Source organism: Schistocerca piceifrons, chromosome 4, assembly GCF_021461385.2.
Source record: "Schistocerca piceifrons isolate TAMUIC-IGC-003096 chromosome 4, iqSchPice1.1, whole genome shotgun sequence".
NCBI lineage: Eukaryota > Metazoa > Arthropoda > Insecta > Orthoptera > Acrididae > Schistocerca > Schistocerca piceifrons.
In genome coordinates this window covers 272,519,813-272,539,268 of record NC_060141.1, presented here as the reverse complement: position 1 = coordinate 272,539,268, position 19,456 = coordinate 272,519,813, and the positions used below count along the sequence as shown (strand labels likewise).

At 45.4% G+C, this 19,456-nt stretch overlaps 1 protein-coding gene across 1 annotated transcript in view; it reads left to right on the top strand.

Moving 5' to 3' along the window:
- Positions 1-16,542, top strand: part of LOC124796310 — a 46,096-nt gene extending 29,554 nt beyond the window's left edge. Inside the window, exons 4-5 of the mRNA XM_047260438.1 lie at positions 7,925-8,064; positions 16,230-16,542. Coding sequence (XP_047116394.1) covers positions 7,925-8,064; positions 16,230-16,421 — 332 coding nt within the window. The 3' untranslated portion in view covers positions 16,422-16,542. The remainder of the gene's footprint in view (positions 1-7,924; positions 8,065-16,229) is intronic.
- Positions 16,543-19,456: the final 2,914 nt, after the last annotated feature.

The window sequence follows — 19,456 nt, the reverse complement described above, 5'->3', positions numbered from 1 at the left end:
GTAATACCAAAAGTAATCCTAAAGCGGTTAAATTAATTGAAAATCAAAAGAACATATGAAGCTAAACTTTTAAATTTCAGTTTTAGTGAAATGAATAGTGCTGGTTCTTGTTTTTGAAGATGCATTTAATATTTGTAGTCTTTGTGGATGAAAGTGGAATTCTCATGACTAATTCCACATTAAACGTGTTGTACTTATTTTTGTCAAAACAAATGAGAATCCTGTTCCACACACATACACTCCTGGAAATAGAAATAAGAACACCGTGAATTCATTGTCCCAGGAAGGGGAAACTTTATTGACACATTCCTGGGGTCAGATACATCACATGATCACACTGACAATACCACAGGCACATAGACACAGGCAACAGAGCATGCACAATGTCGGCACTAGTACAGTGTATATCCACCTTTCGCAGCAATGCAGGCTGCTATTCTCCCATGGAGACGATCGTAGAGATGCTGGATGTAGTCCTGTGGAACGGCTTGCCATGCCATTTCCACCTGGCGCCTCAGTCGGACCAGCGTTCGTGCTGGACGTGCAGACCGCGTGAGACGACGCTTCATCCAGTCCCAAACATGCTCAATGGGGGACAGATCCGGAGATCTTGCTGGCCAGGGTAGTTGACTTACACCTTCTAGAGCACGTTGGGTGGCACGGGATACATGCGGACGTGCATTGTCCTGTTGGAACAGCAAGTTCCCTTGCCGGTCTAGGAATGGTAGAACGATGGGTTCGATGACGGTTTGGATGTACCGTGCACTATTCAGTGTCCCCTCGACGATCACCAGTGGTGTACGGCCAGTGTAGGAGATCGCTCCCCACACCATGATGCCGGGTGTTGGCCCTGTGTGCCTCGGTCGTATGCAGACCTGATTGTGGCGCTCACCTGCACGGCGCCAAACACGCATACGACCATCATTGGCACCAAGGCAGAAGCGACTCTCATCGCTGAAGACGACACGTCTCCATTCGTCCCTTCATTCACGCCTGTCGCGACACCACTGGAGGCGGGCTGCACGATGTTGGGGCGTGAGCGGAAGACGGCCTAACGGTGTGCGGGACCGTAGCCCAGCTTCATGGAGACGGTTGCGAATGGTCCTCGCCGATACCCCAGGAGCAACAGTGTCCCTAATTTGCTGGGAAGTGGCGGTGCGGTCCCCTACGGCACTGCGTAGGATCCTACGGTCTTGGCGTGCATCCGTGCGTCGCTGCGGTCCGGTCCCAGGTCGACGGGCACGTGCACCTTCCGCCGACCACTGGCGACAACATCGATGTACTGTGGAGACCTCACGCCCCACGTGTTGAGCAATTCGGCGGTACGTCCACCCGGCCTCCCGCATGCCCACTATACGCCCTCGCTCAAAGTCCGTCAACTGCACATACGGTTCACGTCCACGCTGTCGCGGCATGCTACCAGTGTTAAAGACTGCGATGGAGCTCCGTATGCCACGGCAAACTGGCTGACACTGACGGCCGCGGTGCACAAATGCTGCGCAGCTAGCGCCATTCGACGGCCAACACCACGGTTCCTGGTGTGTCCGCTGTGCCGTGCGTGTGATCATTGCTTGTACAGCCCTCTCGCAGTGTCCGGAGCAAGTATGGTGGGTCTGACACACCGGTGTCAATGTGTTCTTTTTTCCATTTCCAGGAATGTACATTTGCAAGTGATAGAAGGATGTAGGTTGTAGAAGTCACTCTGAGATGGAGAAGCTTGGACAGCATAGAGCGGTCTGTAGAGCTGCATCAAACCAGTCTCTGTTCTGAAGACCACAACAACAACAACGCAGAAATACTAACACGACCTTTTGCGACAGCAGAAGATACTCAGCTGTACCAGAATTCCGCTAACGGCCTGTCCATCAAAGGGACTGCGACACGAAGTGGTAAAGAGGAAGTGCGAGGAATGGAACGTTCTGCAGCAGTAAGGATAACGCTGGTCAGATAGTCCATCTGGTCATCACAACTGAGGAAATCTTGTTCTGCGAAGGTCGCCAGGGAGGAGTAAAGCTGCCAGTCAGCTTTAGTAAGGCCTCCATTTGGGCTTGAGTGTGGATGGGGTAGGAGGCAGCAGATGGAGAGCACACAGGAAATAATCGCTTGAGTAGGCGTCAGAAAAAAACGGACCACTCAAGATGATGGGAAAGCTGGGCAGTGGAAACGGATAGGTCCAAATGGGCATAGGTGTGCGAGGAGTCAGAAAGGAAAGTGGGTGCTCCAGTATTAAAACAGAAGAGGTTGAGTTGGTTAAGAAGGTCAGCCAAGAGGGCACCTCTCTGACAGGTCCTGGGAGAGCCCCAAAGGGGATGATGCACGTTTAAGTCACAGAATAGCAAAAATAGGGGAGGTTTCTGCCCAATAAGCTGAAGGAAGTCTGCCCTGGTGACATCGAAAGACAGAGGCACATAAATGGTACAGAGGGAGAAAGTCAGGTGAGGAAGGAAACGGTGAACGACAACAGCTTGAAGACAGGTAGTCAGGGAGATGGGTTGACTATGAAGGTCATTCCGTATGAGCAGCATAACGCCCCCATGAGATGGGATGCCGACTTCAGGGGAAGGTCAAAATGAATTGGTAAGTGATGTAAAAGCTCAAAGCGGTCTTGAGGGCGCAATTTCGTTTCCTGAAGGCAGAGTGCAAGGGGATGCAGCGATGCTAAAAGCAGCTGTAAATCCTCTTTGTGGGATCGAAGGCTACAAATTTTCCATTGGAGGACAGTCATGAGGAGAAAGAGATGTTGGGGTGTCAATTCGGTGGCCGCTGAGGGACAGCCGGCGGAGAGTCGCTACTACAGGGCACAGAAGCCGGAGGAGCCTGCTCCATGGGTCCACAGATGCATCGGCGTGCTTGTGCGGTCGGTCTGTGGAGTCCAACGCTGGAAAACGGTTGGTGGTGCACACCGGCGAGACAGAGGCCGGACGGGCTAAGTGACTAGGTGGCGACACCGGCGAGCAGGATCTTCGAGTTGGTCAAGGAGAAGACCGTTTGTCTTTAGCAGAGTTCGAGCCCTTCTGGTTAGAGGAAGACTTTGGTGTTGTTTGGCTGGGGGGCAGAAGGAAGTCTTCTTGAGAGTACTCCTTCTGTCCTTTCCTGCCTGCCAGTTGTGAAGTGGTTAGCTTAGCCCCTTTACGCGAGAGTTTGACGGGTTGTTGCACAGTGGGACGGGGGGACGGCGATGCTATCTTGACACTGGGCGACTTCACAACCTCAGAGCCAAATTTGAGGTGGCATGTCTGAGTGACTATGTCCTTCATGGAGCGAGGAGTAATAAGAACTATAGGTGCCAGACGGGAGAACACTGGGTTTGCGACTAGCCAGTAACTTGCAAGCTACTGGGTAAGGCACTTTTTCCTTTACCCAAATATCTTGAACAACCCACTCATCTAGATACATTGGATAATCCCGGGAGGAGGCTGCATAGCCGCCATTGCAGTTGATACAGTGGAGAGAAGGAGGTGGACATTCGCCCTCATGTGCATCCCTGCCACAGGTTATGCATGTGGCTGGGTGTCGACAAGACGTTCTACTGTGAATCAACCGATGACACTGGTAGCAGCGCATCTGATTCGGAATGTACGGCCGGACTGTGATGATTTCATAGCCTGCATCAATCTTGGACGACAGCACCACCCCACCAAAGGTGAAGAAAAGAGTGTGTGTGAGCACCAAGGAGGAATCGACCTTTTTCGTTATACAATGGACAGAAATGACACCCTGATCAGAGAGGTAAGATTGTATTTCAGCTTCGGTTAGACCGTCAAGCAGACGTGTAAATTACACCACGGGAAGAAGTTAAAGTTCTATGAGCCTCGACATGAACAGGGTAGCCGTGGAGAAGTGAAGCAGCAAGTAGTTGTTGTGCTTGAGAATCAGAAGCCATCTCCAAAAGTTAAGTGCCTTTCCATAAACGAGAACAGGATTTCACAGGTCCAACAATGGCATCAACACCTTTCTGAATAATAAAAGGACTGACTGTGGCGAGGGACTGATCGTCTTCAGTACGGGATACCACAAGGAACCACGGTGCTGCGGGAAGGTCTTAGAATCAGTAGCCTCATTGCGTTTACGTTTCGTCGACGTCGATGGAGAGGATGATTGACTCATCACGAGGGAATCCCCCATGATTGCCAGCATCTCTGATGACGCACTCCTTCCATCTGGGGGCCCACTTCACAAGGGGGTGCACCCGCCTTAGGTGATTGTTCACACCTCAGGTCACAACTCCCGAACACCTGACAGAGGGACCAATGGGCAATTTGGGAAGGTGACAGCTCAGGCAGTCACCCCTCCCTGGGCCTGGCCTGTACCAGGGGGTACGTGCGAACCTTACCTGTCGACCCGGGGCTAGGAATTATGTGTTACCAAGTCACCTTTTATGCGTCAGACGCATGAGCCGGTCTTCAGGAGTGCACAGGGAGGAAGAAGAAAGAAGAGGAGCCTCAAACGCCGAAGCGGAGGGACGAGAGGAGAAGGGAAACACAGTAAGGAAAAGGGAGCCAAAAAGAATGTTGATACTGTTCGCAGGTCAGCAACAGAATGCATAACATTCCCAATAATACCCCAGACATGTTCCCCAAGGGAGAGGAAAAAGAATAGGAGGAGGATAGACGTACAGCACGGAAGGGAAAAAGTGCTGCAAAGGCTGGGGGCCTGTGGTAACCAAGCATGAACCCACCAAAGAGTGGTGAGCCCACTGGAGGGTTCAACTGTAGTGACACAGTACGCGCTCTGCCTAGCTATCAGGAATTGCGAGCAGCGTTTTCTGCCATAACAATCGCGATTTCATCGACCACCTATGGTGCAACCGGTCATTGGCCCCTTCCCACAGCTACGCCCAGTTCTCTAATTGATTCGAACTTCTTCATCATTCTCCATGCAAAAGGTGGAGAAAGAGGATCTTCCATAATTTTTTCAGCCGGCGATATTCTCTAAGTGCAGCTGCAGCATTGTTTTGATAATAGAGCTTCACCAACAATGCCCTGTTCCTTTTGTCGAAGCTCATGTTGATACGTCAACAAGTGCACTGCGACTGGTCAGGTGTGGTAGACTATCAATCACGATGCTTGATCACGGCACCTGCTTGCTATAGTTGGAACTGGATGGTGGCGCTATGACGCATGGAAATTATTCACCCCATACTCTGGAAATTAATGCTATCAAATTTAGTATTCATATGGTAATTAGTATCTGTGTTACAACGTCTTAAATAGGGAAAGTTCACTTATAACCATCTGGTAATTTCCATTTCTGGGAGCCATTCCTGGCGTATTTGCTAGATCTGAGATTGTTGATTAACTTTCTAAAAACGATGAATATATAAATACAATGCCATTACGAACTAAAACGTAAGTTCAACTACAGTGGTAATCATATACTGCATATAGTATACTGAGGGATACCTCCCGCTGGCCGGTGTGGCGTGGCGGTACTAGACGCTACAGTCTGGAACCGCGCGACTGCTACGGTCGCAGGTTCGAATCCTGCCTCGGTCATAGATGTGTGTGATGTCCTTAGGTTAGTTATGTTTAAGTAGTTCTAAGTTCTATGGGACTGATGACCTCCGATATTAAATCCCACAGTGCTCAGAGCCATTTGATTTGATACCTCCTAATAATCGTGTCGAACCTCCTTTCACCCAGTGTAGTGCAATAACTGGACGTAGCAAGGCGTCAACAAATTCTTGAAAGTCCCCTACAGAATCAGAGAGCCATGTTGCTTCTATAACCGTCCATAATTGAGAAAGTGTTGCTGGTGCACGATTTTGTGCACGAACTGACCTCTCGATTATGTTCTATAAATGTTCAATGCGATTCATTTCGAGTTGTCTGGGTGGCCAAATCATTCGCACGAACTGTCCCGAATACTCTCAGAACCAGCCGAGAACAATGGTGGCCCAATGACATGTCGAATTTCCATCCATAGAAGTTCCATCGTCTGTTTGCTCCAAATGGTATCCAGCTAGCCGAACATAAACATTTCATGTTAATCATCGATACAGTTGGACCAGAGGACCCAGTCCATTCCATGTACACACAATTCACACCAATATAGAGCCACCATCAACTTGTGCAGTGCCTCGTTGACAACTTGGGTCCATCGCTTCTTGGGGTCTGCACCACACTCGAACCTTACCATCAGCTCTTACCAAATGAAATCGGGTCTCATCTGGCGAGGCTACGGTTTTCTAGTCGTCTGCGATCCAACCGATATGGTCACGAGTCCAGAAGAGGCGCTGCAGGCTATGTCGTGCAAAGGCACTCCCTTCGATGGTCTGCTGCCATAGCTCATTAACGCCAGATTTCGCCCACTGTCCTAACGGATACGTTCGTCGTACGTCTCACATTGATTTCTGCGGCTATTTGACGCAGTGTCGCTTGTCTGTCAGCGCTGCTCTTGGGGGTTACGTCAAGTAGGTAGACCACTGCGTGAGATGTAATGCTTGAAATTTGATATTCTCGACACTCTCTTAACTGTGGATCGCTGGTCATTGAATCCCCTAACGATTTCTGAAGTGGAATGTCCCATGCGTCTAGCTCCAACTACCATTCCGCGTTCATTGGCTGGTAATTCCCGTCGTTAAGCCATAATCACCCCGGAAACTTTTTCGCATGAATCACCCGAGTACAAATGACAGCTGCACCATTGCACTGCTTTTTATACCTTGTGTACGCGATACTACCGCCGTCTATATATGTGATATCGCTGTCCAAAGACTTCTGTCGCCTCAGTGTTAAGTAAAGTCTTATGGCATGAATCGCAGTGAGACCCCGAAGGATAGGTACAACCGCAGACACCTTTCCTTCGTGAAGTGTGAGTGTTGTTTGTTGTGCAAGTGTAAATGACTGTAACGGGTGTGTTTGTAGTATGGTGTCGTGTATGTGTTGGCTGATGACGAGAGAAGGGAGAAACATGTTGTCAGCACACAGCCGACTCCTCTTGAATAACACCAAGGGGACGCCGAGCTTATCGTCCCAATCGAACGGACGGATCATCATCAATAATGTCGCATGCCCTCACTTCACAAGAATCTGCGGAGAGGTTTGGAATTTAATCCAAAACATAGGCATAAAGACCGGTGGTCACGGACTACGCCACCACCCCTCCTGCCCGTCTTGCCGTAAAGGCAAAGAGACAGTGTACTATCAACAACATGAGGCATGTCCAGACGGACACCCATACAAGTATTTGTCTCGCCCGACGGTGCTTAACTTGGTCTGACGGGAAGCGGTGTGTCCACCGCTGCAGGCCCGTTGACTGCAATGGCTGTGAGGCGCAGCGTGAAGCATCGCGTGTTTGATTGTGAGAGCATCGTTGGTTCTTCAGACACAGGAATTATAACGCGCTGAATCAGTTCCGTGGCGGTAGGACGCACAAGCTTTGACGCAGCACTGTTCACTTCCGGCGCCTTATGTGAGCCTCAATGACTCCCGTCAGGAAGTCTCTTGTCCATCGTGACTAGTACTTCATACTACTAAACCGAACTGTAACATATATTAAAATTTAAATGAAAGCAGTTTATGATAGTAGTGGAAAGTATGAACTACACACAATGTACCACATGCGGCGTCTAGAAAGGGTAGCTGCAACGAAGTTTTAGTGCATTTTTGTTATAACATGTAATATGAGATTTCACCACACCAACCATGGTCATCGGTACCCTTACCAACTAGCTGTCTCAACGTTTTAAGCGCTCTGACAATGAAGTATCTACAAGAAACATCATTGAAGAATTCATTCAGCGTTGGGAGACTAACTTCCACATCAGTGATACCAACGCAATAGTGTCTTGTTAAGATACGATACATAACACTGAATGGACTCATATTCATTTAACGACTATGCTATTCTCGTTTTGGATTACACTAAAAAAGTGATACCGAATGCTTGACATCATAATAATTCTACTCGTGACTATTTCCAGATACGGACGAGTCAGCAGAAAGCAGGCATGGAAATAGCAAAGCGGTTGTCCCACATACTCCTAGCAACAGAGACCTCCTGTTGGGTTTGGATGTCCACACTTTCTGCACAGTTCTTTGCCGGCGAATGGATGAAGACGAGGTAAGCTGCTTCACAGTAATCAAAGACAGACATGTCCAACTGATAGCTTGGTTAGTATCTATGATGCAACGGTTGTGTGGATCCAATACAGATTTATTTTTTCTTATTGTTTTCTGTACCTGTGCTCGCTCCCATCGAGTCACTTTACAGTGCTCTGTTGTTAACAGACCGTACTCGTATTCGGACTGAGTAAAATTCAAGTACAAGTTTCCGTGGCGTCGATAACGCAATTTTAGATTGATACTTGTATAATCTACGATCAATGCTACGGCAGATTCCCTCCATCACCATCGATATGCGCTGTAACTTCGTCAATTATTAGCTCCACGTCGATAGGGCTTCCAGCGATCTACTTTCCCTCGCAAATTAGGCATTTGGGAAAACTCAAAACAATATTCTTGCGGAAAAGTTTAACAAAAGGTATACGTTCATATACTTTTCACACAACTGAATGACCTGCAGTCTCGTGTTTGATCGATGTCACTCAGAAGTTAGCTGCATTTACGTGCGTCTAGGAACTGTGGAACAGTTACGGTCAGCGGAAAACTGCTCTTATTTGAGCACAAAAAAGGCGAGCTTCAGCTTGCCTTCAACAATTATCAAATCATTTGAGTGGACGCCGCGCAGCAGTTGCTGCAACAAGTTTTTAGGTGCCCAGATCTTAAGATGGCCTGTGCTGGCTGACATCGGTCACAGAAATTAAATAATACTTTGATCTAGATTGTGTTACCGAGATAATATAACAACTACTGTGGTATCTCCCCGACACAGTGCGGTTGTATACTCATATGGATATGGCGTCTGTTCTTTCGGGCCGGCCGGAGTGGCCGAGCGGTTCAAGGCGCTACAGTTTGGAACCGAGCGACCGCTACGGTCGCAGGTTCGAATCCTGCAGCGGGCATGGATGTGTGTGATGTCCTTAGGTTAGTTAGGTTTAAGTGGTTCTAAGTTTTAGGGGACTGATGACATAAGCAGTTAAGTCCCATAATGCTCAGAGCCATTTGAACCATTTTTTTGTTCTTTCGTACATATCCGAAAGAACAGACACCATATCCATATAAGTATATAGTTCTGGCAATACCGGCCATGACCTTCTTCTTCTGCGCGGATGCACACATATTCCCCGAACTCATACGGTACTTGGTAAGAATGTCTTCCACGAGTAATGAGTATGTTGGGGTGGGACCCTACGAAAGTAGTGTGTGGACATACAGGGTGAGAATGTGGGTCTCGCGGGAGGCGTGCGCGAGATAGTCCCTGCAGTCGCAATATCCTCTGTGGTCTTAGTGGCTCAGATGGGTAGAGCGTCTGCCATGTAAGCAGGAGATCCGGGGTTCGCATCGCGGTCGGGGCACACATTTTCACGTGTCCCCGTTATATATCAACGCCCGTCAGCAGTTGAAGGTGTTAATATAATTCTAATTTCGGTAAGGTTGTCGTTTAATAAATACGGTTCTGTTATATCAAATAGCGCCCCACACCATGATTTCAGAAGTTTCTGTGTATGGGTATCGAGATCTTCCTGTAACCTTTCACTAGGTCGTCTACGGATACGATGACATCGATATGACCATCACAGTCAGAAACGAGACTCGTCGCTGAACAGCACAGACTGCCACTCTATGCTCCAGATGGGTCTTGACTCTACACCACGCAACTCTATCGTCTGTGGTAAGGCATCAGCATCTAGCAAGGTGTAACCAGTGTTTCGTGGTGACACACCACCTGTAGCCTCTGCCCGATTATTTTATGTTGTCATCCATCTGTTCGACAGAGACAGTCAAACAATGGTACGACGTTCTCGTGGTGAAATTCTTCTGGAAGACTCTTGCCTAACATCGCCGCATTGTTGTCCTAAGTCCGTCTCTCCACCACTCGTTCTGCAGTCATTGCACTGCGTCCAACTGACTGTGGGATCTGTCGACATGATTCTTCCGTGTCCCAACATTTCTCAAAATCCGAAAGACGACGATTGGCTGTGCGTGCACATCCTCTGGGTATGGCGGCTTCCATCTGAAAAATTCCAGTAACATTAGACACACCCAGTAGCCATCATGCAATTACTTCATTCTTCATCTGTAGGAACGGCTTTTTCATACAGGGTGGTCCAAAACAGTCTGAAAAGCTATTAAGGGTGTTTCAGGGTAGGATGCGCTGAGAAATAATTGTAAAGAAAGAAGTTCGATACGTTGAACCGTTTCCGAGATGAACAGTATTGAAGTTAGCCAATCAGGCCAATCACGCCGTTGCGCACGCAAATTCAAGTGGCCCGTCGGAGACGGTATCGCCAAATGTGTTCTTCGTTTGGTTTACTAAAAACGAACAAAAGAGTGATTCAAAAATTAGACATGAGATGCCATTGAGGATCGAACCTGAGCCAGTGACGGAAAAGTCTCGTGCACTATCATCTGCGATATAAGAACAACTGACACTAATTGTATCTAGCGAGCTGCTTGAATGTGTGCGCGCTACGGCTTGATTGGGTAACTTCAACGCTAATTAACTCAAAAACGATCCAGCGTATCAATTTTTTTCTATCCCCTAGCTCAACTGACAAGAAACATCCTCAAAGGGTTTTGAGACTGCTTGTGATCACCTTATATACTGAAAATCGAAAACAAACCCGCATTACAAATTTTAATCAACATATGGCAAGGGCATGGACGTTTCCAAGATGTGGCAATTGGGGGAGGGGGGGGGGGTTCCCCGCGATACAGAGTTTTTGTTAATTACAGAATTCTGTTACACTTTTAGGAGTAAGTGGCTAATCATCAATTCCCCAGGAATAAGCTTTTTGTATTACCCATAAAATTAATTCTTGTGGCATGATACATCTCGTAACAGACAGTTTATAGCAAAAATAACTGTTTTAGTCTCTTACCCCCGTCGATAAATTTCTGTAGACGCCCATGTCTATAGGCATGGAAATTCGGTTGTACCAGTTTGATAGAGATCGGTTGAGGATCCATGGTGTAACATTTTGCATTTTTGGGGTTTGAGAGTTGTTTTCTAGAAGTGCATGATAATGAAATTGCTATATTAACTTAGGAGCGACGAATGCTTTGTAATAGCTTGCCGAGTAGCAGTGGCAACATTATTGGTCAGCTGTGTGGTTTAGCGTAGTAGTGGTCGCATGGATGGCAAATTACTGTTATCAAAAAAATGTACTGTATTCACGTTTGATGACTGCAACCAACAAACGCAGAATACACCTCAGACAACTGCAATTTGATAGGAGGTATAAAGCAGCGAAAAATTAGGATGCTGTTGAAAAACAGGTCAACAGTTTTCTGTCTGTGGTCTCTAGCGTCGTTTAGTTTGCAGTGTGACGTTGTTTATTCTGGTAGGCCTATCATGGGCCGTCGATGGGTGATTTGTTCATATTGCGTTTGATAGTGAAAATACTAAAGAGAAAGGAGAATTGAAAAAAAATTGATGAAAATACTAGGGAAGACCAGTTCGACTTTAGAAAAAGTAAAAGAACAAGAGTTTCTATACGTTGTGAGATGATGATTGGAGAAAGAGTGACAGAAATGAAGAAGCAGGTGTATGTTTGTTTTATCGACATGCAGAAGACTTTCGATAATCACCTGGAGCATACTAATGAGATTTTTAGAAATATGTTGGTATAGACTGGAGAGATATAAGGTTAATTAAAGAGGTATACACAAAGGAAAGGGACAATTTATCGAAAGAGGAGACAGAAGGGATGAACATTAGAAGGGGTGTAAGGCAATAGTGCTCACAGTCACCGAAGTATTCAGAGTATTTGGAGAAGAACTGATAGGTAAAATCAAAGAAGAGGCAAGAGGCATTGTAATTAGAAGTGAAAGGATACAGAGTATAAAATACGTGAATGATCATGCGGAGATGGCAGAATCAGAAGTGTTTTTGAAACGTGGCTATGAAAAGTCTTACAAGAAGGAGCGAGTAATATAGAACATAAATAAGTATGGATGGGGAAGACAAAAGTGATAAAGGCTTCAGTTAACACAGTCTTCAAAAAAAAAAAAAAAAAAAAACGATAGAACTAGTTTAGTGACACAGAACACAAGCAGAAGACAAAAAATAAGGAGGAAGATATCCATGTGAATGAGAGCTTATGAAAATGTGAAGCAATCAGTAATATTCATAAGCTAACATTCATAAGAATGCCAATGTAACTAAGAAAAAGACTTGCTAAATATCATTTCTAGAGTGTCGTGTCATATTGCAGTGAATCGTGGACAGTTAAAAAGAAAGAAGGAAGATATTTAGAAAGTCTTGAAAAGAATAATGCTTAAGGTGAAACTGAGTGACAGACCTAACAATGAAGACGTACTGAAGAAAATATGGCAACAAAGAAATTTATTGAAAGTTATCAGAAAGATGAAAAAATTTTGGCCGGGGCATACACACTATGTGATCAAAAGTATGCGGACACCTACAAAACAAATGTCTTTCATATTACGTTCATTGTGCTGCCACCTAATGCCAGGTATTCCGTATCAGCGACCTCAGTAGTCATTGGACATCGTGAGAGAGCAGAATGGGGCACTCCGCGGAACTCACGGACTTCGAACGTGGTCAAATGATTCGGTGTCACTTGTGTCTGTACGCGAGATTTCCACACTCCTACACATCCCTAGGTCCACTGTTTCCGATGTGATAGTGAAGAGGAAAGGCGAAAGGACACGTACAGCACAAAAGCGTACAGGCTGACCTCGTCTGTTGACTGTATGAGACCGCCGACAGTTGAAGAGGGTCGTAATGTGTAATAGTCAGACATCTATCCAGAACATCACACAGGAATTCCAAACTGCATCAGAATACTCTGCACAGTTAGGTGGGAGGTGAGGAAACTTTGATTTCATAGTCGAGCGGCTGCTCATAAGCCACATATCACGCCGGTAAATGCCAAACGACGCCTCGGATGGTGTAAGGAGCGTAAACATTGGACTATTGAACAGCGGAAAAACGTTGTGTGGAGTGACGAATCACGGCACACAATGGGGCGATCCGATGGCTGGGTGTAGGTGTGGCGAATGACCGGTGAACGTCACCTGCCAGTGTTTGTAGTGCCAACAGTAAAATTCGGAGGCGATGTTGTTATGGTGTGGCTGTGTTTTTCATGGAGGGGCTTCCACCCCTTGTTGTTTTGCGTGGCACGATCGCAGCACAGGCCTACATTGATGTTTTAGGCACCTTCCTGCTTCCCACTGTTGAAGAGCAACTCGTGGATGTCGATTGCATCTTTCAGCACTATTGAGCACCTGTTCATAATGTACGGCCTATGGCGGAGTGGCTACACGACAATAACACACCTATAATGGACTGGCTTGCACAGACTCCTGACTTGAATCCTATAGAGCACCTTTGGGATATTTTGGAACGCCGACTTCGTGCCAGGCCCCACCGACCGACATCGATACCTCTCCTCAGTGCAGCACTCCATGAAGAATGGGCTGCCATTCCCCAAGAAACTTCCAGCACCTGATGCAACGTATGCCTGCGAGAGTGGAAGCTGTCATCAAGGATAAGGGTGGGCCAACGCAATATTGAATTCAAACATTACCGATGGAGGGCGCCCCGAACTTACAAGTAATTTTCAGGCAGATGTCCATATTCTTTTGATAACATAGTGTACTACGTAGGAATTATCTGCATCAAAGAACTATAGAGGGAAAAGTGGAAGGGATGAGAGGAAGAGGTAAGAAGAGAATTGGAGTGATGGACGACATTAAAAGACGACGAACTTACAGACAGGTGAAGGAATATAGTCAGAACAGGATTGGATGGAGCGCCTCCAGTTGAAATAAATCGTAATTCAGATTGACTGAAGAAGAAGAAAAATTCTTCAAAAATCCAGAGTGACGAGCAATACCCACACAAATCAAGAGGGAACAAAAACAGTGAAAAATCAAATGGCGAAATTTGCTAAGCTGATAAAAATTAGTTAACTCGAGGACGTTTAGCAAATAACTCAGTATTTCTCTAAATTTTAAACTATACAGCGTCTAACTACCTTGTTCTGTTTATGGTGAAATTATATTGTCATCAACCCTGCTTCGACCACGTAAACTATGGGTAACTTCAGCACAATTTACATGCAATATATCTGGATGGTACAAATTGCGCCCAGCTTCGTGATGCCAGCTGAGTACCTGCTTGACAGTAGCAGCGGCTTCACAGCCTGGAAAGTCTACAAAACGGCCGGGTGAGCGGTGTACAGACCACATACCCCTCCATGTACCCTTATGACGCCGCAAGGCAGAGGTTGACACGGCGGTCAGTCGACGTCCCTTGGGCCTTTACAACCTGGGCAAGCTCGTTTTCATACTTGGGCGTTCACAGCAGCTTTTGGGACCTCAAACAGTGTATTATCTGTATAGATATCGATTAAGGTAAGCCTTGAACGACAGTAGAAAGTACTAATCGAAATGTACTACCATATTTAGTTCCTGTCATTTATGTTTTTGTGCTATGCCCTTGACTTGACGGACTTGATTTAAATTTCTTGTAACGTAGGTGTTTTTTCTTTAACAAAAGATATTCAGCGTGCAAACTGTTAGTAGAAGACTGTGGCATCACATTTACGGTACAGAAAAGGTTTGTGTTAGTATGTTACACTTAATTAGTAACCAAACGATTACGGGTTTTCTGTAAATACCGGAGATGGTGCGATTAGGAAACGTGAGAATTTTTTTAAATGATTTAACAGGGAATCGGTACGCATGCGACAGAATGGTCTACCTAATATGTTCCAAACCAGCGCACATAGAAACTGGGTTTTTCAGGGCTCATATTTAGGATTCTGTTGATGGTAGAAAGGTAGGGTCAAGTCTTTTGGATAGCCTTTGGTCTTATGTAGTTAACAGAAGGATTGTCTTACTGTAAATATCCTACGGAACAGAACGATAAACCAGGTTGTCATACTTTCCATCACCAGGCTACGGAACGACACATTCTAGCAGTTTATTTCCGTAACCTCCCGATAAATGAGATGACTAACCTCTCAATAAAAATGTGACTCATATATAACCTTTAAATAATTAACTGACTGTGAATCTAAACTGGTAAATCTGGACGTCAGCAATGCTGCGTCATGCCCCTGAAAGGTCATTCTGAATAAACTGAAAGTTCTTACCTCAATGAAGTCACCAGGTAACGCATATATATCTGCTCCTATAAGAAATTTTTTTGGCACAGCCCAGTACAATGCTGGCCACTAGATTTGTCATGTATAAAAAGAAACAACTGATTTTTCCTTACAATAATCGGGATGACCATCGATAGGAGAAATTTGTAAAATCTTTAAATTCAGATGAATGATGGTCAATAGTTAGTTTTATAAGAAAGATTATTATTAAAAGATTTTTTAAAAACATTTTACACAGGACTTGATATAACAATAGTACAAAATCAGTTGTTACAATTTACAAATACGCGCGGCTACAAATAACAATTTTTGCTTTTACCTTACACTACTTCGCTCAGGCACCGCCATCGCTCTCCACGACCGGCCTTCGTAATTCCATACAGGACGCAAGTGCTCCCTGTGAGCTAAACAACTCGACAACTGCTTTCTAATAGCGACCTGACCCAACCACCCGACACTGCTCTCTGGTCTGCGATTCTATTGTAGCTTACATATCGCAGGCAGCGCGTGAGCAGTCCATCGAAGTTACATCTGCTCGAGTGCGCTAGCAATAAATTCCTTAGTCAGGGACCTCTTACAAGGTTAATGCCCTACTCCACGCAATATTTGACGCCACAATACACATCAGGAATGTACCGATCCTTGAGTGGCCTGCCTTGTTCCCTGATTGGTCACGCGTAGACCATGCCGGGGATGCGAGGGCCACGCAGCGATCTTCGTGAAGCAGCACAGCATGTGTTTCCGGTCTGGCTACAAATTTCTCGAAAAAGCATACCACAATGAATACGAGAATGTATTCGTACTCATCGGGGTTACATTATGTACTGATACTGATGAAGGAAATCGGTTCCGAATAGAATGAAAGCTTAATTATTTTTACGCATTTCGTGAGTAACATCCTCACAAAGTTTTATAAGCATCCAACTGGTGTTTCTTGATGTAACATTTCCCGTTTCCGTCTGTGTATCTGAAACTTTTTCTTACAGTTGCTTAATTCCTTTCACACACGTTATATCTCACTCTGCAGCTAACGCTGGTGCCTTGCGTTCCTGAGGAGGGGCACAACGACGATTCAGACGATAACGACTCCGAGTCAGAAAACGAGCAGGAGGATCGCCTGCGGAGACGACAGCTAGTAAGAAGGCGGAAAATGGCGGCGGGAAGGCGTGGCCAACACTCCAAGGCGGCCAGGGCTGCTCGCCGACGTCGTACACGCTGACGACACCGATAAACTGAGCTCGCGCACATTTTCCTTGCAGCTAAAGGCACACTTTGTGTCATAAGGAGTTTAAAAATATGCATTAACCTGCAATAAAATTTAGACTGTTGACTGCACTGAACCATACTGTTGTTACTTTTTCATATGTAAAGAATAATGGTCCGTTGTTAGTGACCATAGAATTTTAAGTGTTCCAGGAATACTAGGGTCAGTCAATAAGTATCTGCAATCTATTTTTATAATTTATTACAAGAACACACAATATTTATTGATATTATTTTTCAACGAAGTCACACCGCTTTTCAATGCAACTGGTCCACCGTCCTACGAGCTTTCCCGTATCCTCTGAAAGAAATATTTTTGGTTGTACAGCAAGGCACGTACGCGCCGTTTCCTTCATCTGCTGATCGGAGCTGAATCGACGGCCTCTTAAACCGTCTTTGAGAAGACCAAACGGATGGTTATCCAGCGGGACATGATTGGGACGGGAATGTGTGCACAATGCTACAACTTCTCGAAACGCGACATCTGGAGACTTTGGGCTGTGTGGCCGGCGGAATGTGGACGCACATTGTCATGCAACAAAATAACGTCTTCCGACAATTGACATCTGCGTTTACTGCGAACAGCAGGCTTCAGTTTGCTTAACAGCATGTCACTGTAACGTTCACTGTTTATTGCTGGCCTCTTTTCCAGGTAATGTTCCGTGACTGGCCAAGGTGAGTCAGAGAAAGCTGGGGGCATTACTTTTCCTACCGAATGTTGACCTTGAATTTATTTTTGACTGGAGATCTTCCGGATTCTTCAAGCCCCTGCTTTTGCTCTCTGGGTCGAAGTGATGAATCCATGTTTCATATCCACTTATGATTTGTTTCAGAAGCGTTTCACGTCTATTAGCGTGATAATTCCGTATGTGATGACAGATTTTCACACGGTTTTGTCTCTGCTTTTCATCGATTTTTTCTTTTTTCTTTTTTTTTTTTTTTTTTTTTTTTTTTTTTTTGGAACACGTCTTGCACACACTTCTTGAAAGCTGAGACTGGTACACAGTCTGACCATAGAAGACTGACTACGGAACGCTGTTCTTCTATGGTGTAAGCAGAGAGTGGCGCGGCCATCTTTAGTCGCAACAGCCGGCCGCGGTGGCCGTGCGTTCTAGCGCTGCAGTCCGGTACCGCGGGGCTACTACGGTCGCGGGTTCGGATCCTGCCTCGGGCATGGATGTGTGTGATGTCCTTAGGTTAGTTAGGTTTAAGTAGTTCTAAGTTCTAGGGGACTGATGACCTAAGATGTTAAGTCCCATAGTGCTCAGAGCCATTTTTTTAGTCGCAACATGACAGAGCGTACTGATGTGATAATGTTGCAAGATACTACAATCGCAGTGCCGTCTAGCAGCAGATAAGCACATAAAGCCGTAGAGACAACTTTAAGTCAACTAGAGTAACACTGCAGATACTTACTGACTTACCCTCGTGTTTGCTTCCATAGTTTAGTAAAACCTGGGCGTTAGCTTGTGAATAGACCATTTACTGACATTATGTTGGACAAGACTGAACCAACAAAATCAAATCCTAAACAACGATCTAAACTTTCTTTTTTTGAGTCATCAGTCTTCTGACTAGTTTGTAGCAGCCCACCGCGAATTCGTCTTCTGCGCCAACCTTTTCATTTCAAAGTAGTACTTGAAACAGACATCCTCGGTTATCTGCTGGATCTTTTCCAATTTCTGTCTGCCAGTTTTTACCCTGATGTGTTACAGATGTGCTATCATTCTGTCTCTGCTTCTTGTCGATATTTTCCATATATCCCTTTCCTCGCAGATAATGCAGAAAACCTCCTCATTCCTTATCTTATCACTACACCTAACTTTCAACATTCTTCTGTATCGTGTCATCTCAAATGCTTCGACCTCCTGTTCCAGTTTCCCCACAGCTCATGTCTCAATACCATACTATGCTATGCTCCAAACGTACATTCTCAGAAATTACTTCCTCAAATTAAGAGTTATGTTTTATACTAGTTGACTTCTCTTGACCAGTGCTAGTCAGCTTTTTATGAAGGCCTGTTGCAGTAGTTACTGGGAGATGAAGAGGCTTGCACAGGATAGAGTAGCACGGAGAGATGCTTCAAACCAGTCTCAGGACTGAAGACCACAACAACAACAACATTTCCGGCCAACATGGATGATTTTGTTACCTAGGTAGCAGAATTCCTTAACTTCGTCTACTTCGTGGTATCCAAAGGCTGTTCAAATTCTAACAGCAGGAATGACAGTAAATAAAGAAATTTTTATTACTGTGCATATACAGTATAGTAGGAAGAAGACACGGTTAATTCTGTTGGTAATTTGGGAACATACAGGGTACGAAATACAGAAATTGAATAATAACAGCCTAGATGTGAACAGTGTGGTCTTCTTCTTCTTCTTCTTCTTCTTCTTAAATGAAGCAATGTCCAATTCACCGACGGCCCAATGAGACGTTTAATTTGCGTTGTATGTAGGGCATACTTTGGGCTGGAGCTGCCCTAGGTGTTTTTTTTTTTTTTTGTTTTGTTTTTGCCGGAGGGGGTTTCGTGTTTTCCAGACCATGAGTAAAGCCCATTCACTCACGCTACCGTGAACATGTAAATAGGATTTTTATTTTAACATTGTCAGCCACTAAGTGTTGCCCTTTCATCTATATCCTAATGGTAAGAATGATGCGGACACCACAGTGTTACAAGATGACAACATGCACATGTGCTTTCTTGATTTAACACACATTCATTAACCCTATCTCACCTCCTCTGGCCTGCTAAATCAGTCGTTAGAGGATATGTGGAACTCTTTAGAACGGCGAATGTAAAGAAACGATCAACAACCCCACAATTTGGTGACTCTACAGAATCAATGAGTGCATTCATCCAGATGTGGCGTACGCGAACGAACTTGTGGACTCCCATCCTCGCCGAACTGAGACCATTATCAAGACTAAAGGCCGTGTTACACTGTGTTAGTGTAATGTATCCTGGCGCTGACTAATTTTTTGTCAGGT